Source organism: Hemiscyllium ocellatum, chromosome 7, assembly GCF_020745735.1.
Source record: "Hemiscyllium ocellatum isolate sHemOce1 chromosome 7, sHemOce1.pat.X.cur, whole genome shotgun sequence".
Taxonomy (NCBI): domain Eukaryota; kingdom Metazoa; phylum Chordata; class Chondrichthyes; order Orectolobiformes; family Hemiscylliidae; genus Hemiscyllium; species Hemiscyllium ocellatum.
In genome coordinates, this window is record NC_083407.1 from 35,558,787 (window position 1) to 35,585,048 (window position 26,262).

The window sequence follows — 26,262 nt, forward strand, 5'->3', positions numbered from 1 at the left end:
GACGTAGAGGTAGATAGATTCTTGTTATGGAAGTGGCTGAAAGGTTATTCAGGAATAGGTGGGAATGCAGGCTTCAGGTTGGAATCAGATCAGCCACGACCTTATTGACTGGTGGAGCAGGTCTGAGGAGCTAAGTGGCCTATTCCTGGTCCTTGTGCATATACTTATATGCAAGAGTTATACAGCTTACCTTGTCCTTTATACTATCTATGTTCTTTCTTAGATAAAAGCCAACAATGTGATGAGCTGTAAGTGATAATAGAAGCCCATAATGTTTGCTTAATTATATATGGACCCACCAACCTCATGGAACTTAGCTCTTTTTAGTATGGATTCGGTTTACCAGCCAGACAAATTTTATTTTTTCACTTTGTGGAATGATTGTTTCAATCCCACAGAAACATAAAAGCATAGAATCCTTGCAGTATGGAAACAAGCCATTCAGCCATCAAGTCCACACTGACGAGCATCACACATCCACCACCTCCCCCAATTCTAGTCCTGTAACCCTGCATTTCCCATGACTAATCTACCCAATCTGCATATCACTGAATACTATGACCAATTTGGCATGGCCAATCCACCTAGCCTGAACATCTTTGGACTTGGGAGAAAACAGGAGCTAAATAGCCTACTCCTGGTCCTTGTTCATATACTCATATGTGAGATTGCTACAGCTTACCTTGTCCTTTGTACTATCCACGGTCTTGCTTAGATAAAAGCCAACAATATGATGAACTGTAGGTGACAATTGAAGCCCACAAAACTAAATATGTTTGTTTAATTATATATGGCCCCACCAACCTCATGTGGACTTTAACACTTTTTAGTTTCTACCCACATAGAAACCCTCGCAGACAGGGAGAATGTGCAAACTCATGAGGTCCCTGTTGCTGTGAGGCAGTCATGCTAACCATGGAGCCACTGTGCTTTTTCTAGTAACAATAAAAGTGGCCAATCAAAAACACACTGGTCTATCTGAATCTGATGGACATACCACAGACATATCAGAAAATAGTTTCAAATCTATTCCGTTTACATGGCCTGGATAGGTAATTAATATGTTGGTATCTGTGATCTTTCCATGCTGTAAGTTCTGAACAGTCTTTGAAGCTGGCAGCAATGTTTGTCAAGAGTGAAGCACTTGTATCCTCTGGTGTATGGAATTCACTGTTGATTTCCATTCATTCATGCAAAATGAAACCATTTCTTGCATAAATCAGTAAATTGATGTGTACATATACTATTAATAAATTACTAAACATTATTTTTCTGGTAGATTTTATTTTAACCTTTCTAAAGAATGACTAAATCAAACTAGTTATTACATGTAGACTCAGGTGATATCATTGATCCTCATACTGTGTATTTCTTTGGTAATAGTCAATAAATGTGCAGGTGGATTAGCTGAGTTGGCTACCATGTAATACAGAATGACACCAACAGTACAGGTTCAATCTCTGTGCCTGCTGTAGTAGTTCATGATGTGGTCAACCTAACGCTACTCAATTTGAAATTGACATAAATATATACATGTACCAATATACTCTCTCGAATTATAGAATCCCTACAGTGTGGTCACAGACCATTTAGCCATTGAGTCCACAACAAACTCATGAAGAGTATCCCACCCAGACCCACCCTATCCCTGTAATCCTGCATTCCCCATGTCTACCCACCTAGCTTGCACATCCCTGGATTTAATGGGTAATTTAGCATGACTAAACCACCTAACCTGCACATCCTTGGACTGTGGGTGGAAATTGAAGCACACGGAGGAAACACATACAGACGCAGGGAGAATGTGCAAACTCCACACAGACAATGGCTTGAGGTTGGAATCAAACCACCATGCTGCCCGTGCTTGTTTGTAGATTATGGTCAGTTACCCATTAAGCAGTCACAGAAAACAAACTTCATGCAATTATACAGCTTAGCAATGGCTATTCAGCCCATCATTACCTGTAACATCTCTTTGAAAGTGCAATCTGGTTAGACCCTTTATCTTCTCTTTCTCCATTTCATATTTCTTTTCTAGTCTTTTTCCTGTTCTCCGTTTCAAAATTTACTATTGAATCTAATTCTGTCAGACAGTACTTCTAAGTCTCAACTCATTGCATAAGAACATTTTCTTCTTTCCGATCATTCTTTTAATCATATTTCAGAATCATAGAATGGTTCACAGCAAAGGTGGATGCCGCTATCTGGCAGCAGTCATGATGTCTTTATCCTCAGGCAACCTATCTTTCCTATTGAGCTTTGGTCTGCAAGAGGGTCATTGTTCAGAAACAAGAGTTAGTGCCTCTATACCTGATTGGTGGCCTTCCCATTTCCAGATGAATACACAAGGGCAATTGGAGTATATTGAAATCCATGGGCCCATCAATAACATTGTGAAGCAGATCATTGGTGTGTGAAAGCTATCTGAACTGTTGAGAGGAATCAATGGCTGCAGTCATGATTCAGCTCTAAAAAGATTGGGCAGATGTACACTGAGTACTGAATGCAGTTCCTAGCACCACACTTTAGAACAGATAGATTAGCCTTAAAGGAGACCAGTATGCATTTAACAGAATTATACCTATATTCCAGGAGGTAACTCCTGAGGAGATAGTGTTCAGGCTCATTGGAGCTGATCAGCTCCAGGTCGGCAGCATCATTTTCTCTGTGTACTTCTCATTTTCATCTTTGAGGCCAGAGTGGTGTTGGTTGCGTGGTGGCTGCAGCCTTGGTGGCATGGGCCGAGATTCCTGGCAGTGGTGGTGGTGCCCAGAGCCTGCACCACTGGCGGCAGTAGGTCAAAAGCCTGAACTCCTGGTGATGGCAGGCACAGAGCCTCAATACTTGGCAGTGGCACTGCCCAGAGCCTGGACTCCCAGCAGCAACAGTAGGCATGGAGCCTGGACTCTTGGTGGCAGTGCCCAGACCAGGGACTCGTGGTGATGGTCAACCCGGACCCTGGACCTCTGGCAGCAGTAGGCCTGTTGCCTGGAGTCCAGGCAGCAGTAGAGCTCGAGCCTGGAGTCCTGGCGGCAGTAAATCTGGAGCCTGGAGTTCAGGCAGCAGTAGGCCTGGAGCCTGAAGTCCAGGCAGCAATGTGCATAGAGTAGGGACTCCCAGTGGTGATGGGGCTGGAGCCTGGACCCCCAACAGCGGGTAGGCCAGAAGCCCGGACCCCTGGCAGAGATAGGCCTTGAGCTTGGACTCTTGGCGGTGTCATTGAGGTGGCACCAGAGCCAGGTCTCCTGTCTCATTGACTTCATCATTGCTGTGCTTGCAGGAGAACTACATGATGAGGATACCTTGCGAAGACTTTACAGAAGCCCTCAAGCGAGTCTTGAGACCCCAGTTTGAACAGGAGATATTCTTTAAATTGCTTCTTTTTCTCCTTATTGTACGTTAAAATGGTGCAATATTGTGGCAACAAGGCACTTTTCACTGTATCTTCTTGACATGGGTGGCATGGTAGCTGAGTAGTTAGCACTGCTGCCTCACAGCCCCAGGGACCTGGGTTCAATTCCAGCTGTGGGCAACTGTCTGTGTTGAGTTTGCACATCCTCCCTGTGTTTGTGTGCATTTCGTCCTCCTCCCACAGTCCAAAGATATGCAAGGTAGGTGAATTGGCCATGCTAAATTGCCGATAGTGTTCAGGGATGTGTAAGTGAAGTGATTAGTCAGGGGTAAATGCAGGGTAATAGGGTGGGAGAATGGGTCTGGGTAGGATTCTCTTTGGAGGATCAGTGTGGACTTATTGAGACAAATGTCCTGTTTTCACACTGTAAGGATTTTATGATTCTATATGTGACAATAAATCAATCATGCATCCAAACCAAACCTTGATGTCTGAGACTCTCAGCCTCAGGTGGGTGCACCACCAGCAGCAACCACGAGCTCCCTGGCGACCTTGTTAAACAATGAAGATCTGCCAATCTCTGATTGCCTGGCAGCCTATCCCAGGGTCCTTGATTCAGGAGAAAACTCACCATTTCCCAAATTGTCACTGAATTCAGTGAGTTTCCTGAAAAGAGGCCAAATGGGGAAGTTTTCAATTTTATAGCTAGTGCATGTGACCCGTCCCCTCTGTTAATTACCACTGATATTCAAAGTTTGAATGTCAACATTCAGAATTCACTGTTAGTGTCATTTATCTAGACTGGTGTCCCATGTTTATATTGATCTATTCCACAGGTCGCATCATGGGTCTCCTTATTTCCCACATAATCTATCTAGCTGATGGGATCATGCAGGAATGTAATTGCAGAGATAGAGAAATACCAAAAGAAATATGGAATGGATTTATAAACTGTTGATTGAAATGACATGATGATTGATTAATGCTCATTGAGACTCAGTGGACACTCTAATAGAAGACTGAAAATGTGTTGCTGGTTAAAGCACAGCAGGTTAGGCAGCATCCAAGGAATAGGAAATTCGACGTTTCGGGCATAAGCCCTTCATCAGGAATGAATCTGATTCCTGATGAAGGGCTTATGCCCGAAAAGTCGAATTTCCTATTCCTTGGATGCTGCCTAACCTGCTGTGCTTTAACCAGCAACATATTTTCAGCTGTGATCTCCAGCATCTGCAGACCTAATTTTTTACTCTAATAGAAGACCCATGAATCGAAAGGTAACATGATAAAGTATGTCAATTAGATACTTGCCAATGGTAGGTATTACAATAAAGTAGAGTTTTCAACTTTGTCAGGTACACAGAGAGAACAGGCTGCATTGGATTGGCCACTTGTGACTTATCATTACAATAAAGTAATCCACGACTGTCCATTTATACACTTGAGCTTTTCACCTCTAGAACCGATCAGTAAGAATGGATTTGCAGGCTACTTGTAAGATAGTCTTTTTTTTCAATTAGCAGTAGTGCGGCTTCCAAAAGGGATGGCCAGTTTGACATCCACCACAGTCCCTTTGAGATGTAAACTATTATTTACTATTATTTCCATATAACTTTGAAAAAGCCCACATGAAAGGCTGCTAATGAAATATAGGAGCAAATTACTGCAGATGCTGAAATTTGTACTGAAAACCAGAAGTGCTGGGAATCACGGGCAGTCACGCAGCATCCATAGAAAGAGAGAGCACGAATGTTTCAAATCTACATGACTCTACATCACAGCTCTGCTATCAGTCATCGAGACTTGAAATGTTAGCTTGCTCTCTCTTCATAAATGCTGCCTCACTGATGTGATTCCCAGCTTTTTGGTTTCAGCTATAACAAAATATAGTGCTTGTTCCCAGGACCAATATGCATTTAAGTAACACCTTTAAAGTAAATAAATTGTCATAATGCATGCCTCAGGAGCACTACCAAAGAAATTGATGTTGAACTATGCAATGAAGATGGCATAAGGAGGCTGCAAAAAACTATAAATGGTATGTCAATGATCAAACTGTGAGTAATGCAGGGTAATGTGAAATTATCCATCTTGACAGGTAGATTCAAAAAGGCACATATTACCAAAATGGCGAAAGATTCCAATTGAAGGCAGAGGGATCTGGATGTCTTAATGCCTAAATTATAACAGGTTAATATGCAAGTACAGGTCGTTCTGCTTTAAAGCGTGCTTTGTTAACACAAATTCTCTCTAACACTGCTTTTAAAGCATTGTTGGTTATAACACAATTCGAACCCCATTAGTTTAAATGGTGCTGCTATTACACAATTTTCTTATAAAATGGATCGCATGGGAAGAGAATTACCATGGTGTATCAGAACTGACTGTAATTAATAAAGTTAATAGAATGTTGTAATTTATTACAAAGGGAATTGAATACAAAAGTAGAGAGGATATGCTTCAGTTGTTCAGAACATTGGAGAGATCACATCTGGGGTATTATGTTACAGTATTGGTCTCTTAATTTAAGGAAGGTGTAAATGCAGTTGAAATCAGTTCAGAGAAGGTCTACTGATCAAATATTTAGAATAAGTCCTATGGTGAAATATTAGGAGGTTAGATAAGTTGGATTTGTGTCGGCTGGAATTCAGAAAAATGCGAGGTGACGAATTGAAACATATAAATCCTTAGAGATCTTGATAGGGTGCATGTGGAAAGGATATTTCCTCCTGTCGGCGATTTTTAGAATTGGGGATCACTGTTTAAAGGTAAAGGGTAACCCCATTTAAGACATACTTGAGGGGGATGTTTATTTCTTAGAGAGTGTTGTGAGTCTTTGGAACTCTTCTCTCAAAAGGTGGTGGAAGCAGTGTCTTTAAATCTTTGTAAGGCAGAGATGCATCAATGAATTCTTTGATGAATGGAGAGGTGATAGATTATCAAAGGTAAACAGAAATGTGGAGTAATCATATCAACCTTGTTCTTCTTGACTGGTGAAGGAAGACCATTGGGCTGATGGCCTGATCCACTCCTAACTTGATTAAAAGGATATATTAGGACAGATGGCAAAAGCTAGTCACAGAGAAGATTTAGAAATATCTTCGGGGAGGAAAGAGGTGGAGAGGTGAAAACCTGAACTTGAATGATGATCGACAATAGATTTACAGCGTGATATACAGGTGCAAGAATAGTTCATTCTTAGTTTCTCAAAGTTAAATAATGAATATTGGAATCGATCCAAATTGAATTGACCAAAATTACTGGCAACATAAAACCGAAGCAGTCGAAGTTGATATTGAGTGCACAGGAGCCAGGGAACTACAAAATGATCTCAATAAAACGTATAAGGAGGCGTCTCTCTGGCAGATGAAATTCAGTGCAGTTAAATGTAATTTATTGCAGATTTGAAGAAAAAATTGGCAGCACATTTAATCTATTTATGGTGTTGAAATAGCTAAGGAAGAAATTGAAAGTGATTTAGAGTTAGTGATAGATGTGACACTTGACATTCTCAGTCACTGTAGCACAGCAATCGACAAAATAAATGGGATGCTGAACCAGTTCGTTTAATAAGTTGAATCGATTTCGGAGCTATCATGTTAAAACTAAGAGCACTTTCTTCAGAATACAGCTTCAATGTTGGCTCCAGTCATCAAGCCAAAAGAGAAATGTTAAATCACTGAAGTTGACACAGAAGAAAAACCTTAGGCTAAACCCAAATGCCAGAGAATTGGTTTATAAGGATGAGTGGAGAACTCGAACTCTCTAAATCCTTCAAAGGAGACAACTTAGAAGAAACTCTGAATCTAAGAACGCTGCTTTGAAGTAAACTAGAGAGGAAGAGACAAGCTGAATCTGGTAAAAGGAAATTGTTGGTCTGATGATAGAGGATTCTTCTTTGCTTGAGAATGTGATGAACATCTGGGGCAGTGTTTTACAGAATTGTTACAATGGAGAAAAGATGCCATTCTGTCAATTATGTCTGTGCCAGCTCTCTGAATAAGCGTTGTGATTCAATGCTATTTGCCCCTGTCCTTCCCCACAAGTCAGAGTATTGTTTGTATTTAAATAATTATCCAAAATGCTTCATTTGAACCCACCTCCACCACACTTGCAGACAATGTTTTCCAGTCCCGAACAACTTATGTGAAAATGTAGTTTCTTCTCACATTACATCTGCTTCTTTTGAAAGTTTCCTTTCTCTCCACTCTCATTCTCTAGGTTTTTTTGCAGGGTAGCACTCCTGAGCAATTTGCCCAAAATATTATAGAATTTAAATGACAAGTTAAACTCACCCCAAATCACGTTACCATGATCTTTTGCAATGGTTTAGAAAATAAGTTGAGCTGGAAGCCGGCCTTGCCTTCAAAGCTATTACGCAGCCAGAGTAAATTTAAGCTAATTGATGTCATTTGCAGAGATTCAGCCAATCTCTTCAAATAAAGATGTGTGGAAAATAGTTAAGTTACTAGGAAAATATCTATTGTACACAAAATAAACTCATTTTTAGAAAGACATTTTCACTTATTTAAAATTACGCTATGAGCCAGTGAGGAGGAAGAACTGGCTCCTCATTTTGTCACCTAATCTTATTTGGTTTTTACTTATAAATTTTATTTTTATTTAACCTATTTTATTAATCTACCTGTTCATAGATATGGCTACACACTTCTGGAGCAGCTAGGACCTGAAGGCAGACCTCCCAGTACAGGGGAGCTACACTACCACTGTGTCACAAGAGGGCCTTTCGTTGCTACCTATGTTTTTAATGTTTTATTTCTTAGCCACAGTGATCACACCTCAACAAACACATCATAAACTGGATAAAATTAAAGGAGCTGAATTACAGAGTTTTTTTTGAGTGAAAAAGGAATGATTCTGTTACCTATTAATGCTAAAAAAAACCAAAATCAAACACACAAAAACGGTAATGAGTTATTTTTTGAACAAAAAATATGTCAGCTATGGGCAGGAGAACAGCCTAGGCATTTTTATTTTTAAAAATATCCTTGGTAATTTTAGATAGTTTAGGTTTGAAACTTGAGGCCAATGCTTTTAGCTGATAGAATCTCTTCAATGCAGAAAGAGGCCATTCGGTCCATTGAATATGCACTGATCCTCTGAAGGGCATCTCATCCAGCCCTAACCTATCCTTGCAAACCCACATTTACCCTGGCTAACCCACATATCTTGCACACTGCAGGACAATTAAACATGGCCAATCCACCTCACCTAATGTGGGAGGAATCTAGACCACCCTGTAGGAACCCACTACAGACACAGGGAAAGTGTGCAAACTCCACACAGACAGTCTCCCAAGGCTAGAATTGAACCCAGGTCTCTAGCACAGTGAGGCGGCGGTACTAACCACTGTGGCACCGTCCAAAACACAGTGGACCGCTACCATGAATCTCTCCCAATGAAACAACTTCACTGAAAATAGAAAATTTTCTACCCATATCTCTTCTCCCACCTTTGTCTTTAAAGCAGCTGTTGATATAGTTACTTTTGTATTATCCTACTCTTCTCGATTGCCTCTCCAAGCTGAATACTCCAGACAACCTTTCATCTCTCAAAACATGAACTTGTCATGCAATTGAGAAATAAATAAGATACTATCTTATCTTTGCTTATCTTAAGCAAAATATTGTCCGGTTGCACTGTCTTTGGAAGAAATTGTAATTTCATTGCAGATGGGTTTTGTATATCTTGTATCATTTCCACAAAACCTGTCTCAAGTAAGGAATCACAGTATTTACTTTAAATCAGTATTTATCTTGTTTTCAAAAAATTGCTTTTGTCCATCAAGGTCTCAGGTATTAAAAATGGAATTTGAAAATTGATACTCTGTATTTACCACTATCATAACAGTCTTAATGAAAAAAGTATCAGGGTCACTACACTCAACTATATCAAGATTATTGTTGGTAAAAGATAGGTCATAAAACATAGCAATTCCACTGGTTAATGAGAAAAGTTTACATTTGGTAACGTGCCAATGTGTTTGACTAGAAATTGTCCAAAAAAAACTAGTTTGGTAAACTAGTGCTATTTTGAGTTCAGTTTGCTTTCAGATTACTCGTTGTACCTAAAGCAGAAGTCTAACCCATATCACTTCTGGGCAGTGAAATAAAGACAAAAGTCATGTTATGTGCTACATGTGTAATTGTTTTTTCTGGATTGATTAACTTCTTTGCAAAAGTGATTTTATCTAGAATATTTTAACTTCTGAGTACTAGAACTGTTATTAAATCCTCAAGATTTTAGTCACTGTAATGAAGGTCAAGAACCATATATTTCTATGAACTTTAACAGATACATTAGAGTAATTAGTCACAATTTATGAGTTGGGAATTCATTTTGTGACTGTACCGGATATTGGTGAGGCCATTTTTAAAATACTGGATACAATTCTGGTTGTTGTTCTACAGGGAGGATGTTGTTAAACTTGAAAGGGTGCAGAAAAGATTTATAAGGATATTGCTAGCGTTGGAGGGTTTGAGCTATAGGGAGAGACTGAAGAGCCTGGAAACCATGAAGGGCATGGATAGGGTGAAGAACCAAGGTTTTTTTCCCTAGAGAATCCAAAACTGGAGGGAATAGGTTTAAGGTGAAAGGGTGAACATTTAAAAATGACCTGAGGTATAGCTTTATCATTCAGTGGGTGATCCGTTGATGGAATGAGCTACCAGAAGTGGTGGGGATGGTTCAATTACAGCAATTCAAAGGCATATGGATGGCATATGTGTAGGAAGCTTTCAGGGAGATATGGGTCAAATGCTAGCAAAATGGGATTAGATTAGATTAAGATGTCTGGTCAGCATGGACAATTTGGACTGAAAGGTCTGGTTCTGTGCTGTAGGACTCTACAACACTTTCCACCACCTTGTATGTTATGGCTGATGTTTAAATAAAATGACATGTTCAAATAAAATTTTGTGATCCTTTAAAGTCGCTATTTGCTGCATAATAATGTTTCTTGTGGAAAATGATGAACATATTGCTACATGTAAATGATTCTGTGCAGAATTTCTTCACGTTTCATGAATTTCTCATTCTGAACTCACTGCATACTATCTGTATGTGGGGTCATGGGCTGCTGCCTGCACAACTAACTGTTCTTGCAAACTTTATTTCATAGAATTATAAAGTCCCTACAGTGTGGAGGCAGGCTAATCAGCCCATCAAATTCACACCAACCCTCGAAAGAGCATCCCAAAAAAACCAACCCTATCACTGTACCATGGCTAATCCACCTAAACTGCACCTCCCTGGACACGATGGGCAATTTAGCATGGCCAATCCACCTAACCTGCACATCTTTGGATAGATCCTCTGTGAAAAATGTATTCATGAAGTAAATTTTATACCAGGCTCAGGTATTACAGGTATTTTGTTATAACACTATAGGCTCACACAGTATTTTCAATGCATAGTGTGATATCTCAGTACCATTGGCACCTTATGAACCACAACTCAACACAATGTATCATTATACATTAATTTTGGATGCCACATATTTAGATGTGCCACATTGTTTAGCCAACTACTTTAATCCCAGTCTTATACTTGCTTTCTATTTGTTAATATTCTTCTTTATTTAATTCCTCTATTAAATAACCTATTCTGTTTCAACAGCTATTGGTGATTGAAAGTTCCAATTTGTATAAACAATTTCTTCTAAATATATTTTCTCTTTTTTAAAAAAGTTCCTTTGTTAAATAATTGTAAATGTCTCATATTGAAAACTAAAAGTATGAGCTAAAAACATTCCTGAATCACTAACGAGACCTTACTCTCAAAATAGATTATTTTTAGAAACCAGCAAGGATTATGTGCAATAGAATTAATTCCAATGGATGAATATAGGGGGAAGAAAGGGAAACACATTTTGTCTGTCATAAATATTTCCAAACTTATAACAGACGATTAGCAACATGGTTTTGTAATTTTGTAATATTTTTGACAAATATTATTAAATTAAAACTTGTATATGATTTATGTTAACAGAAAGACTGTGTTATTAAATGCAAAGAAGATCAGTTCCAATGTAAGCATGGCCACTGCATTCCTGTCAGGTGGCATTGTGATGGAGAAACTGATTGTCTAGATGGCAGCGATGAAGAAAACTGCGAAACAGGTAACTGAAACTGCTCAGCGTTGCTTTACTTTTACCCAGTTAATTATCAGCTTGCATTAGAATGACTTGTGCCTGACCAGAATATACCACCATGTCAGTGAGACTCGTTTATTGCCATGACTTTATTGTTATGTTTTGACGTTTTATGCTGAGTAGATTCTGTTGCCATATGGTAGGTCCTTAGCTAATAGTTTTATGTTAAGTCCTTGAATGCCTCAGAACCAGATGTTTCTCATTATCTGCTACTTACATACAGGAGTTTAAACTGTTTAGCATATTTTGTTTGGTATGTTGTTTGAAGTGGAGACTGTAATTTCTTGTGACTATCTTAAGGTATCTGTATCCATAACCACCCTTGCTGCCATTAATGGGAATATCTTGGCTTCCCATAGAACATGATCTGTTATTGATGCCTTGACAATTGTTTAGCCTGCAGAGCTTTCCCAAACATTATAACCTGAGTTACATAGTTAAAGAAAAAAATCATCAAAGATGTTTGGTCGATGAATGCTGGGACATTCGATTATTGCAAAGATCCAAACAGACTAATCCTTTTGGATTATTCTCCAAAATGAATAGTTTATGGGTTGATGGTATGGTTTTTTTTAGATTAGATTCCCTACAGTGTGGAAACAGGCCCTTTGGCCAAACCAGTCCATACTTCCAAAGAGTAACCCACCCAGACCCACTTCCCTCTGACTAATGTACCTATCACTATGGGCAATTTAGCATGGCCAATTCACCTGACCTGCATATCTTTGGACTGTGGGAGGAAACTGGAGCGCCCAGAGGAAACCCACACAGACAAGGGGAGAATGTGCAAACTCAAATGTGTTGTTCAATGTGTGTGACAAACAGGCAAATGTAACATGAAATCTCTGCCTTTATTTTTCTGAAGCCATCAATGCATTTATTTTGAGTAGACTACTGCCATTCTTAAAATAGCTGGCATAAATGCTCCACATAAACCCACAAATGCATTTCCAGCATTATGAATAAAATTTTAAAAAACAATGTAGAAAATCGCTGGCTTTATAGAATAGTATGCACCAGGATTTGATACACATCTATTAACCAATGCACTAAAAAGGTTCTACAGAGGTATTCTGACATACATTTTGTTATATTTCACTTGGACTGAAATATCATTTTTAAAAGAGCAAACAATGAGTGGTCACAAGGTTAGTTGATGCTCAGACTTAACCAAGCAATTTCACAGATTTTCATTTCAATTGCACTAAATTAACAAATTGAAGACTGTTTTATTGTTCCATCATTCTAGCGACGTTCAAAGCAACAATGATAGACAGCAGAAAAACATTGAGGAAAGAGAATGGAAGCATTCATTATGTTGAAAAGATTGAACTTGACTTCATACTTATTACACAGTTTAAATTACTGTTGTAAACTGAGATTTAGAAACGTATTTCCACAGTTTGTATTAACCATAGAGTGGAAGAAGACATGTAAATTTGTGATTTTGCTGGTGTGCTGATCGCCCAGTACTATTTTGGCCTTAGATCGCCTTCCCAGAGGTAGCATAAGTTGATAGGGGGATCTTAAGGATGACCTCCTCAAAATCTACGGGTAGTAAATTCAGTTTGTTAAATGCTTATTGTTGGAGGCTGACAGGAACTTTCTGAGAGATGTAACTACTTGAAAATAGCCTCCAAGTGACAGACCAAGCAATAAGCACATTAGACAGGCATAGAGTTCTGACCATCAGCCTAGTTCAGTTGTAGCTGTCAGCCATCTTGTGGAGGGGCTCACCTTCATAGCTGAGAGCTTCTTTCATTTTGAATTTTCATAGATTTGTGATCAGACATGTCAAAATAACAGTGCCTCCTCTTGGTCAACTGACACAGCATCTCCTGTTTTACAGTTTTCTATTGGCCCTGCTTAACTGGGTTGCATTTTTATTCCACTGGTCAGTAATTTGTCAATGCAGGAAAAAAGATATCACAGCCAATTGACTCTTTTCCATATAGTGGAGGCTTCTGACCCCCATTTACTCTGGAGATAGGGTTAATGCCACACTGTTATTCCTCTGGTTGAAAGGGCTTAACATCTTAAAGAACAAACTTAAACAGTATTGCCAAAATCCGAGACACAAATAACACTTTTTTACTGTCATGTATGGGTAGGTGGTGTTTGACAGAAAGACAACAGTCAACAATTTGCGTGAGTGTTAAATAAAACAAGCAGGTGGAGAAAAAAATCTAAAAGCAAAGTAAACTGCAGCGAACACTGGAAAACTGAAGTAAAATCAGTCAATGTTGGGAATACTCAGTAGATCTGACAGCATCTGTGGAGAGAGAAACAGAGTGAACATTTCAAATCTTCCAAGAATCTTGTTCAATTGATTTGAGTTTGCGGCCTCCAGAGACAATGACTGTGTACCAAACAAGTGATTTGCCGTAACAAAACTGACAGAGGGATAGGGAGGATAGTGGAGATTTAAAATGTAAATTGAAGTACATCTGAGGAAGATAAACCTATGTCAGTGGATAGTGATGCCAAGGGGCAGTGTGCATATGAGTAAGATGAGCAGGTGACCATATCCACTTCAGGAAATTTTCTAAGTAACAAGTGCAGGAATGGGAAGAGAAATGATTGCTGGAGATACTACGGGATCTCTACGGGATTGTGGTTCCAAGTAAAGCCAGACTTAAAGAGCTGGAAAATATACAAGATTGCCCAAACAAGGATTATGCAGCTAATAATGTCAAAGACTGTGAACAAGTGATGGTCGCAGAGGACAATTAGTGACTTTGATTTTCAGACTTTTCAGCAGAAGATTTGTTTCAAACTCAAATCAAGATGAAAGACAATAAGTATGCAAGACTTGTTTCTTACTTATTGTTAATTTTGAACTAGATCCATATAGTTTGCAATTCAAACATGTCTGTTTAAAGCTTTCAGCAAAAGTTGAGATTATCTGAGGTGACATAAGTTGGTCCTATGATTGAAAATTAAACATTAATGAATAGTAAAGGGTTCAAACATCATGCATCTTCAAATGATGTGACTGAAGGAATGTTTGTTTATTTCAATTATTGTCAGTGTTGCTATGGAGTCACAGTACAGTGCCATTTCACATGACCTTGTTAGATGGTATCTTTCTGGTCCTGTGGAGACAGGATTGAACATATTCTGCATTTTAGTTTATTTTCACTGTTTTAAGATGGTGTTAGAGAGTGGTGACGTTGAACAACATTTTTCACTCTATTTGTAATAAATGCACATGACAAGAAATAAATCAAATCAAATGTGGCTAGTAGGAAATTCTGGTGACGAAAGACAGAAATTATGGGAGAAACTCAGCAGATCTAACAGCACCTGTGGAGAGAAAGCAGAGTTAACGTTTCAGATACAGTGACCCTTGTTTCTCCCCACAGATGGTGCCAGACGTGCTGGGTTTCACTAGCAATTTCTGTTTTTGTTTCTGATTTCCAGCATCCGCAGCTCCTTGTTTCTTTCTTTTGGAATTTTTGGTGTGGGTATTTCAACAGTCCAATATATTTCAGCATCTAGAAGGCCTTGCTGGAAATGGTTGATCAAATGCAGCAACTACCCATCTGACAACAGTGAGAACTAGCTTGAAAAATGAAGTAACCAATTGTGACAGATTGAATAGACCAATAGGAACACCCAGGCAGCAACTCCCACAGAAGCCAATCTCCAGCAGATTCTTGGAGGCAGCTTGCTACATACACACAAAGCCTTTTTTCCAGATCGCATACCACCAGTGACACAGTGATCTGTGGACCATAGCTTTGGCTGCAGACTATCTATGGTCTCCTCCAAATGTGTGGACTGTCATCTGTATTTAGTTTATTCTTTCAAGGGATGCAGACTGGCTGGGCCAAACAAATATTTCCCATCTTCGATTGTTCTTGACAAGGAGTTGATGAGTCATCTTCTTGAAGAACTGCAGTTCATTTGGTGTTTGTCTACCACATTCCTGCCAGGATTTTGATCCTGCACCATTGTTGGTCAGACATATCATTGACAGACATATTGCTTAAAATGGAATAGCGTAAGTTAGATAGGCTTCAGATTGGTTTCACGGGTCAGCACAACATTGACAGCCAATGGGCCTGTACTGTGCTGAAATGTTCTATGTTCTATGGACTTGTTAGTGAAAGGCTGGATAGGCTGGGATATTTTTCACAGGAGCACAGGAAGTTGAGGGATGACCTTATAGAGCTTTATAAAATAATGAGGGCATAGATAAATTGAAGAGCAAGAGTTTTCTTCCTATGGCAAGGGAGTTCAAAAGTAGGGAACATAGATTTAAGGTGAGAGGAGAAAGATTTATGAGGGACATGAGGGGCAACATTTTTGCTGAGAGATTACATGTTGAATGAACCATCAGGGAAAGTGATGGATGTAGGTATAGTTACAACATTTAAAAGACATTTGGATAAATACATGATTGGCAAAGGTTTGGAAGGTTATGAGCCAAATACAGACAAGTGGGACAAGTTTAGTTTAGGAACATGGTTGGTGTGGGCTAGTTGGACCAAAGGTTGTGTTTCCATGCTATATGACTCAATGACTCTTTGCCTGTAAATGGCAATATCATACAGAGTCAGATGCAGTGTGGCTTGGAGGTGATGGTGTTCCCATGATTTCCAGAAGGCACTTTAAGGTGGGGCACTCTTACAATCCCCATTCAGTAATAGCAAAGCTATCCTCTGCCAGTGAGGCAGCCATCATTCCAAGGCTCCAAGCCACTTGATTGGATCTGCTGCTTTGGAAACACAGCTATTGTCCTCTATTAAATGATAAACAAGAAGCAGGAATATTAGGAGTCCGCTTTCCAAAAGATTGCACCAGCAGGTACACCATTGAAAGCGCGACGTTGTAAAATAAAAACAGTTCTGCCCCACAGTTATTTCCAAGTGTAAAAGTTTCAACAATAATAAGAAATAAAATGGGAGAGTTGACTAGCCCAGAAAGCCAATTGTGTAGTTGTATACTATGTATGCTATACAATGTATACTTGCCATACAATAAATGCCTCTAAAACAGGAATATTGGTTTACAAACAAGTACATTGATCTCCTAACTCATGTGTGAAATTGATCTGAGGCATAGATAATTTCATAACACCTCCTCTTTACTTGCCATTGCCTAAAAGATAGGAGAGGCTGAACAGGCTGAGGCTGTTTTCCCTGGAGCGTCGGAGGTTGAAGGGTGAACTCACAGAGGTTTACAAAACCATGAGGGGCACGGATAGGATAAATAAAGTCTTTTCCCTGTGTTCGGGGAGTCCAGAACTAGAGGGCATAGGTTTAGGGTGAGAGGGGAATGAAAAGAAAGAGACCTAAGGGGCAACTTTTTCACGCAGAGGGTGGTACGTGTATGGTATGAGCTGACAGAGGAAGTGATGGAGGCTAGTACAATTGCAACATTTAAAAGGCATTTGGATGGGTATATGAATAGGAAGGGTTTGGAGAGATATGGGCCAGGTGCTGGCAGGTGGGACTAGATTCAGTCGGCATGGACGGGTCGGACCGAAGGGTCTGTTTCCATTCTGTACATCTCGATGACTATGATTCTGAACATGGAGACAGTAAGGACTCCAGATGCTGGAAACCAGAGTCAATAGATGTGAAACTGGAAAAGCACAACAGGTCAAACAGCATCGAGGAGCAGGAAATTCAACATTTTGAAGGGTTTTAAACAAAACATTGATTTCTGTGCTCGTCAGATGCTGTCTGACCTGCTGTGTTTTTCCAGCTGTACATCTACATCCTCTAAATATATTGGACTGAATTCCTTGTTAAGCCATGAGCCATCGAATCATAGAGATCTCCAGCACAGGAAAAGACTTCTCAGTCTGCGCTAGTCAAAAATAAGTTCTGAACTATTATAACCCTATTTTCCAGCACTGCATCTATAGCTTTCTGTGCATTGTCATTACAAAGTTGTACATCTAAATACTTCTAAGTGTTATGAATATTTCAGACTCGGCCACACACGCAGACAGTCTACTCTTTCCAGGCTGCTCATTCCTCGTTAAGTTTCAGTCAGATCCCCCTCACATTCTAAACTCCATTGAGTGCAGACCCAGAATCCTTAACCGCTCCTTATATGACAGCCTTTCACCCCCAGGATCATTTTTGTAAAACTCTTGTGGACCCATTCAAATGCCAGTATGTATTTCCTTCAACATGGAGCCCAAATCTGCTCACAATATTCCAAATGAGGACTGACCAGACCTTACACAGACATTTATTCACTTATATTTTCACCCTCTTGAAATGAGGGTTGCATTTGCCTTCCTGACTGCCAATTGGACTCCCGCTCCCACTCAACCGTGGACATGCTGGTCCTGGGCCTCCTCACCGCTGCTCCCTCACTACCCAACGCCTGGAGGAAGAACGCCTTATCTTCCGCCTCGGAACACTTCAACCCCATGGCATCAATGTGGATTTCACCAATTTCCTCATTCCCCCTCCCCCCACCTCACCCCAGCTCCAACCTTCCAGCTCAACACTGCTCTCATGACCTGTCCTACCTGCCTATCTTCTTTTCCACCTATCCACTCCACCCTCCTCTCTGACCTATCACCTTCATCCCCACCCCAATTCACCCATTGTACTCTTCGCTACCTTCCCCCACCCGCCTCTCTGACCTATCACCTCCATCCTCACCCCCATTCACCTATTGTACTTTATGCTACTTTCTCCCCGCCCCCATCCCCTCTCCTTTATCTCCCCACTCTGCAGGCACCCTGCCTCTATTCCTGATGAAGGGCTTTTGCCCGAAATGTTGATTTTCCTGCTCCTCGGATGCTGCCTGACCTGCTGTGCTTTTCCAGCACCACTCTAATCTAGACTCTGGTTTCCAGCATCTGCAGTCCTTGTTTTTACCTAATTGTACCGTATGTTAACCTGAAGAAAATGTGAGCTAGGACTCCCAAGTCCCTTTGTGCTTCAGATATCTGAAGACTTTATCTGTTTAGAGGATAGCCTATGCCTCTATTCTTCCTACCAAAGTGCATAATTTCACACTTTTCTATTTTGTTTTCCATTTGCCGCTTTGCCCATTCTCCTAGCCAGTCATCCTGCAACCACCCTGCTTCCCTTCACCTATCTTTGTGTCATATGTGGTCTTCTAACCAAGCAGCAATAGCACCCAATAGAAATTGCCAGGATTTTGTTTTCAGTATTAGAGTTCCAAAAATATAATCGTGATTTGATTATGTAAGCCATTTTAACTGATGGCTTGAACAGGGAAGCTATTGTGGCTTTCCCTAAAATGTGTAATGAGCAGGTAGGGCCAGAAGTCTGTCGAAATTCCGCATCACTTACTTGACCAGCTTATGCTTTCAACTGATTTTTGGTGAAAAGGTGATAGTGTGTTTTCAAGCAAATCCCAGGAGTTTAAATCTCCCAGGTCTCGTTCACATGTAAATTCTGAACTCACCTTGCTCACCCAACTCCCAGCCCAGCTGGAACAGGACATTTATATCCAAGTCAGTAATTGTTAAGGGAAGTGAATGTGATACAAGGCTTATTTTTCATTACCATAGAAACAAAATTGCATTTCTATAAAGACTTTATATAAAGAGATTGAACATGTCATGTTTATTTCTTGTTATAAAAACAGTAAGGAACTCTCTATTAAGAGCAAATACTTTTGGCTGGCAAATCAATGACAGTATGAAACTGGAAAAGAGTAAAATAGACAAAAATAGATCTATAAATGAATGAATCCATTGAGTAATCATACCTTACTTGACATGTCTAAATTAATATTGATAATCTTACATGTGCTATATTAGTTATATGAATTTGAAAATCAGATTGATTAATACTCCTGTTTTCTAGTGAAAACAACTTGCAATGTGGATGAATTCCAATGCAACAATACACTTTGTAAACTTATATCCTGGCTGTGTGATGGAGAGGATGACTGTGGAGACAACTCAGATGAAAACCCGGAAACATGTGGTACATTACTCAAGATCTTTTAAATTCAGTAAATACTGTCCTGTGCAGATTTGGCAAGTAAATAAACAATGATATATTAGACAATCTGGTAGGTGAGATTGATCAAAGAAAATAAACAAGGCCATACTTCAACCTTTTTTCTGTGCTTGAAATTCCTCAATAGCATAATAGGGGAAGGTATTTTGAGAGGTCGTGGAATGTCTCAGCCTCTTGCTACAAAGTGTAAATCTCCTTTTTGATCCCTGATTTACCCTACTCCTCCCTTTACCACATTGTTGCAGTGACCAAGTTACAAGGGATTTTCTCCCTGTGTTCCACTAGCCGCATCAGAGTTTGGATTCCAAAATGGAAGTGATATTACCAATTATCTTTATTAGACTGTCTATCACAGAATTGCTACAGTGAAAGTGGAGGCCATTTGACCCATCATGTCTTCACCAGTTCTCTGAGTATTTTAACTTGGTCCCAATCTCAACCTTTCTCTGTAACCCTGCACATTGTCTCTATTTCAATCATCATCTAATGGTATTTTGAATGCCTCAACTGAAGCTGTTTCCATGGCACTGCATTTCATACCGTTAAACTTTGCTGTGTGAACAAGATTTTTCTCACATTGCACTTGTTTCTTTAACAAAACATTTTCCAGTGGCACCCTCTGGTTTTTGATCCTTCTATAATTGGGATCAATTTCTCCCTCTTCATCAGCATTCCAAAGATCTCCAGCAAGTTATTTAAACAAGATGTTCTTTTAATAAATCCATGCTGACTCGTTCAAATCAATGCACCTTTTTCTATGTGGTTTTTAATTCCTGAAATCTATCCTGAAAAGATTTGCTTCTGGAAGTTTCCAACAGCAGTGTCAAACTGACTAGTTGTTACTGGTGGCTCAATCTTAACAATCTTTTTTGAACAAGGCCATAATATTTGCAATTCTCCAAACTTCTGGTACTATATCCAAATTCAGGGAAGATTGAAGATAATTGTCATTGTCCCTGCAATTTCCACTCTCATTTCCATTAATATTATTGGATGCGTCTCAACCTCATTATTGGATGCCTTAACAATGTTAAATACAGCCAGCTTATCCAATACCTCCTTCTTATTAATTGTAAATCCTTCTAGTGACTGGGTTTCCTTCTCTCTCACTGTGCCTTAGGCAGCATCTGTCTTATAGATAAAGGCAGATGCAAAGTTTTCATTGAGTGTCTCAGCCTCTTGCTACTAAGCGTAAATCTCCTTTTTGGCCCCTGATTTACCCTACTCCTCCCTTTACCACACTTTTGCAATTTACTTTTACAGGGATCTTAGAATTTGTTTGTTCTACCTTTCTCTTTTGAGGGAATGTACCTTGCCTTTGCCTGAAGATAGTCTATTGTTCAGCAACAGTTTTTCCCTCCAACCTTGGGTTCCAATCTTTCTGGCTCAGTTCCGTTCTTGTCCCATTTGAGTCCATTCTCCACCACTTAATTACTGTGATAGTGAATTGACTCATGTAATTTTCCCCATCCCCTGAAATGTTTCATCATTGTCACTTGGCCCACCTCATGCCCAAGAGCCAGGTCTAGGAGTGTCTCCATTCTATTCAGACTGGACATATCCCCTGTAGAAGTTCTCTTGAACACTATCTAGGAACACTTGTCCATTGCTATCCAAGTCAATGTTCAGATAATTAAAATCCATTAACTCAGTGAGCTGGATGGCTGCTTTGTGATGCCAACAGCACAGTTTCAATTCTCACACCAGCTGAGGTTATTATGAAGGACTTGCTTTCTCAAAGCACCATCATCATCTCTCCCTAATGAGAAGGCCAGCGTATGGCCCACAAGGACTATGGTGGCTTTACCTTTGCCTTTTATATATATACATATATATAGATAGATAGATAGATAGATATAGATATAAATATATACTGTGCACCTTTCTTAATGTTATTGCACCTTTCTTATGCTGTAGCTGGAGCCAAACTGAGCCTGTCCATGATCCCTCTGAAACATCCTTTCTCTCTTTTTGCAACAAACATTTAACTAAAAGCACCACCCCTCCTCCTTTTGTTTACTTTCCTATCTTTTCTGAAAACTTTGAAACCAGGAACCTTACTTCAAACAAATCTCTGTGTAACTATACCTTGTGCATTCACATATATGCAGTGGATTATGCCTAAGAGTTCATTACTACCTTACTTCAACTCCACCTATTAACTTATTATTGTCTATTTCATGACCAGCTCTCAGCATTTCATGAATTCTGTTATTAATTGCTAATATTCTATCCTGTTTCTATACTTCTAGACAGCACAAGTAAAAGCCCCCATAGAAGTTTAGTCCCGGCTCTGTTCAATGAAATGGGTCCAACTTGTACAGGTGCCATCTTGCCAGAGCCATTTACAGTCTCCCAGGAATCCAAAGTTGTCTCTCGTGCATCATCTTTCTAGTCACATATTCATCAGTCTTATCTTCCTATTTCTGTACTCACTTGCATCTGGCACTGGGAATAATCTGGAGAATACTACTTCAGAGGTGCGATTGTTAATGCAATCTAACTTCTTTAATTCTGATTGCTGGACCACGTATCACTTCCTATCCATTGCCATTAGTACCAATGCAGACCACAATCTGGCTATTCATCAAAAGAATATCCAATCTGAAAGGCAGCATGGAGGCAGATTGATATCGGTAGAAATAGTTGTATGTTCCCTGAATAAAATCCCCTGTCGTCTCCGTGCTTCCCGTCTTTATAGTTGGAACACCCATGTTGCCAAGGCCTCGATTCTTGCAACACTGCTTCACTGATTCGTTGCCCTCATCATTCTACCGAATGCAAAAGTAATTAGTAAGCAGGAGCTTCGGGGAGTCCAACACTATCTGTTTCTGTTTAACAGCTTCGTGATCACTCATTCTCTGTCTTCTTACCCCTAAGTTCCAGTGGGACCACCTCTCTGAACAGGCTATCCACATAGTTCTCTGCCTCATTATTGTGACCCAGTTACACTTGGTGCTGAAGTTCTAAAACATCGAGCTCATAGTTATGCAGTAAATACCACTTCCTGTACATAGGCTCATCTATAGGTCATAAGAAGGGTCTGCAACTTCTCTCATGCCACAGGCTGACCTGCCCTATCATATCTTAGTTTATACTTTTCAGTTACTTTATTTACTGCAGCTTTAATTACTTTCACTTACTTTAGCATTATTCTTACACTATTAACTTGAAACTGGAGCATATTAAAAAGTAGAAATTATTTGTCCTTACTCAGAACTCAGCTCCCTATTTTTGTGTCTATTAATTCTTTATTTCCCTTTGCGAGTTTAGAACTGTATATTTGTTTCAAAACTGCTGAGGTTGAATCACAATCATTAGCAGAACCTACTCAACAATTAATCAGCTCATGATATCCTTGTGTTACCAATCTGAACTTTCTTTCTCTTCATCTTGTGTTGTTTTATTTAGAGTCTGGTTCCAATCTCTTGCTTGCTTTGAGGTGCTGGTGACTGTCTTTGTATTCACATCTCTCTCACTTATTTAGATGCTGGTGAAAATCATTGGATTCCCTTCTCTCCCACTGGTTTAGGTGCTGGTAATTGTCTCATCTTTCTTTTCCCAGTCCTGCTCATGTGTAGCTCAGTGTCAGAACCAAGTCACCAGGTCCCTTCTTTCCTTTATGGCAAAAGCTGTACTCAAGCAAGTACAGCTTACTCACAAAATGTTGAAAGGTGCAGAAACATCTTGAACAATAAAACATTTCTACACTCACCAATCTTCTCCAAAACCTGGGGAAATATATAAAACTCTGCAGAGTTTTATCTCAAAAACAAATTTGGCCAAACAACTATTAAATCCTATGGGGGATATGTCCAGGCCAACAATTAAACTGAAGAAAAAAATGTTGGCCTGTGTCCAGTGTCACTTTCCATGCAAGCTATTGATACAAATGATTCAGTTGTGGGTGGTTGAATTTCTGGAAATGCTGGCATAAATTCAGACTTTTCCTTTAAGAATTCTTGGTTTAAAGTGAGGTGGTTTTTCATTTTGTTTTATTTAAATTACAAACCTTGATGAGTGCAGATTCAGAGGAAGATAAAGTCATCATAGTCCCAGAGGAGAGAGACGACTGGCGTTGAGTTTAACCTGAGGGTCACATGCCTCAGGTGAGAGGCAAGGTTGAGAAGGCAGGACCTTCATGGCATTCCTGATGACATTCCTGATCAGGACATTCCTGATGAAGGGCTTGTGCCCGAAATGTCGAAATTCCTGTTCCTTGGATGCTGCCTGACCTGCTGCGCTTTAACCAGCAACACATTTTCAGCAGGACCTTCATGGTAACCTCAGTTTGTGCAGGACTTGAACTTATGCTGTTAGCATCACTCTGCATCTCAAACCAACCATCCAGCCAATGAACGTAAATGCCTTCCATTGTGGGCAAAGGCTATTTTCCCAATTGGTTCTCTTTGAGTGTTCAAAACTGATGTATTTAATGGCCATGAGCTAGGTCATGCAATTTCACTACACAGTTTTAATTGGGCAGCTTGTTTTCTTCACAATTGAAACATTTTTACTCTTGTTGTTTTTGCTTTGAAAAACATTTTCTTCAAAGTGTGAAGACATACATATGTCCAGCTAATGGCATTACAAATTAATGTTTTCTGTAGCACATCCTCTGAACAAAAAATATCCCCAGAATGACTTGAAATCATGGCTTGTTGTCGAGGGATGGTAGAATAACAGCAATGGAGCCATCAGTTGAGGGTAACGGGAATTCCTAATGGGCCCCAGCTATGCCTGTCTCTTTGTTGGCTACATAGAACAGTCGATCTTCCGTAATTACACCAGCACCACTCCCCACCTCTTCCTCCACAACATTGATGACTGCATTGGCACCACCCCGTGCTCCCGCGAGGAGGTTGAGCAATTCATCAACTTCACCAACACATTCCACCCTGACCTTAAATTTACCCGGACCATCTCTGACACCTCCCTCCCCTTCCTGGACCTCTCTATCTCCATTAATGATGACCGACTTGACACCGACATTTTTTACAAACCCACTGACTCCCACAGCTACCTGGATTACACCTCTTCCCACCCTACCTCTTGCAAAAATGCCATCCCGTATTCCCAATTCCTCCCCTTCTGCCGTATCTGCTCCCAGGAGGACCAGTTCCACCACAGAACACATCAGATGGCCTCCTTCTTTAGAGATCGCAATTTCCCTTTCCACATGGTTAAAGATGCCCTCCAACGCATCTCGTCCACATTCCACACCTCCACCCTCAGACCTCACCCCTCCAACCATAACAAGGACAGAACACCCCTGGTGTTCACCTTCCACCCTACCAACCTTCGCATCAACCAAATCATCCGCCAACATTTCCGCCACCTCCAAAAAGATCCCACCATCAGGAATACATTTCCTTCCCCACCCCTTCCCGCCTTCCGCAAAGACCGCTCCCTTCATGACTACCTGGTCAGGTCCACGCCCCCATACAACCCACCCTCCCATCCTGGCAGCTTCCCCTTCCATCGCAGAAACTGCAAAACCTGTACCCACACCTCCCCCCTCACCTCCATCCAAGGCCCTAAAGGAGCCTTTCACATTCATCAAAGTTTTACCTGCACATCCACTAATATCATTTATTGCATCCGATGCTCCCGATGCAGTCTCCTCTACATTGGGGAGACTGGATGCCTCCTAGCAGAGCGGTTTAGGGAACATCTCCGGGACACCCGCACCAATCAACCACACCGCCCTGTGGCCCAACATTTCAACTCCCCCTCCCACTCTGCCGAGGACATGGAGGTCCTGGGCTGCCTTCACAGCCACTCCATCACTACCAGACGCCTGAAGGAAGAACGCCTCATCTTCCACCTCGGAACACTTCAACCCCAGGGCATCAATGTGGACTTCAACAGTTTCCTCATTTCCCCTTCCCCCACCTCACCCTATTCCAAACTTCCAGCTCAGCACTGTCCCCATGACTTGTCCTACCTGCCTATCTTCTTTTCTACATATCCACTCCACCCTCCTCCCTGACCTATCACCTTCATCCCCTCCCCCACTCACCTATTGTACTCCATACTACTTTCTCCCCAACCCCACCCTCTTCTAGCTTATCTCTCTACGCTTCAGGCTCTCTGCCTTTATTTCTGATGAAGGACTTTTGCCCAAAACGTCAATTTTGCTGCTCCTCCGATGCTGCCTGAACTGCTGTTCTCTTCCAGCACCACTAATCTAAAATCTGGTTTCCAGCATCTGCAGTCATTGTTTTTACCTAGGAATTCCTAAGTTGCCTCATTTATTATGTATCACATTTAATCAATTCTCTTTAGTGGCCCAAGCATATCAATATAGCATAGAATAAATAAAATTATCACAGTGCACTGGAGGCCATTTACCCCATATGTCTGCACTGGCTGTCCACAGGAGCATTTCATATAAGCCATTCTTCTGTCTTCTCCCTCAAACTCTGCACAATCTTTTTTTTAAAAAAACTGTGAAACCTTCTCTTGCAGCCCCAAGTCAATCCAGCTCAACCTTATTTTCAGGTCATGAATTCCGGGATCCTGTTGTGTGAAACTCACTCACTGCCGCACACATTTTCTCAAAGGTGCATATTCAGTTATAGCTATTTTTCTAAAACCTCCTTAATAACATTTAGAAAATGAAATTTTTGATATTGGGCACGGAGCCTCAGGACTCTCTGACATTGAACTCTGGAGATTGTGCCACAGGGTCTACACATGAGGCAGAATGGTGGCACCTATGTAATAGGCAAGCCGATACCAAGATGTTTCCATGGTTAAAAGAA

The 26,262-nt window shown here is 40.4% G+C and overlaps 1 protein-coding gene across 1 annotated transcript in view; it reads left to right on the forward strand.

Moving 5' to 3' along the window:
* The window catches only part of LOC132817331 (low-density lipoprotein receptor-related protein 1-like), a 1,680,787-nt gene that overhangs the window by 1,551,323 nt on the left and 103,202 nt on the right, over positions 1-26,262 (forward strand). Inside the window, exons 71-72 of the mRNA XM_060827740.1 lie at positions 11,363-11,492; positions 19,337-19,459. Coding sequence (XP_060683723.1) covers positions 11,363-11,492; positions 19,337-19,459 — 253 coding nt within the window. The remainder of the gene's footprint in view (positions 1-11,362; positions 11,493-19,336; positions 19,460-26,262) is intronic.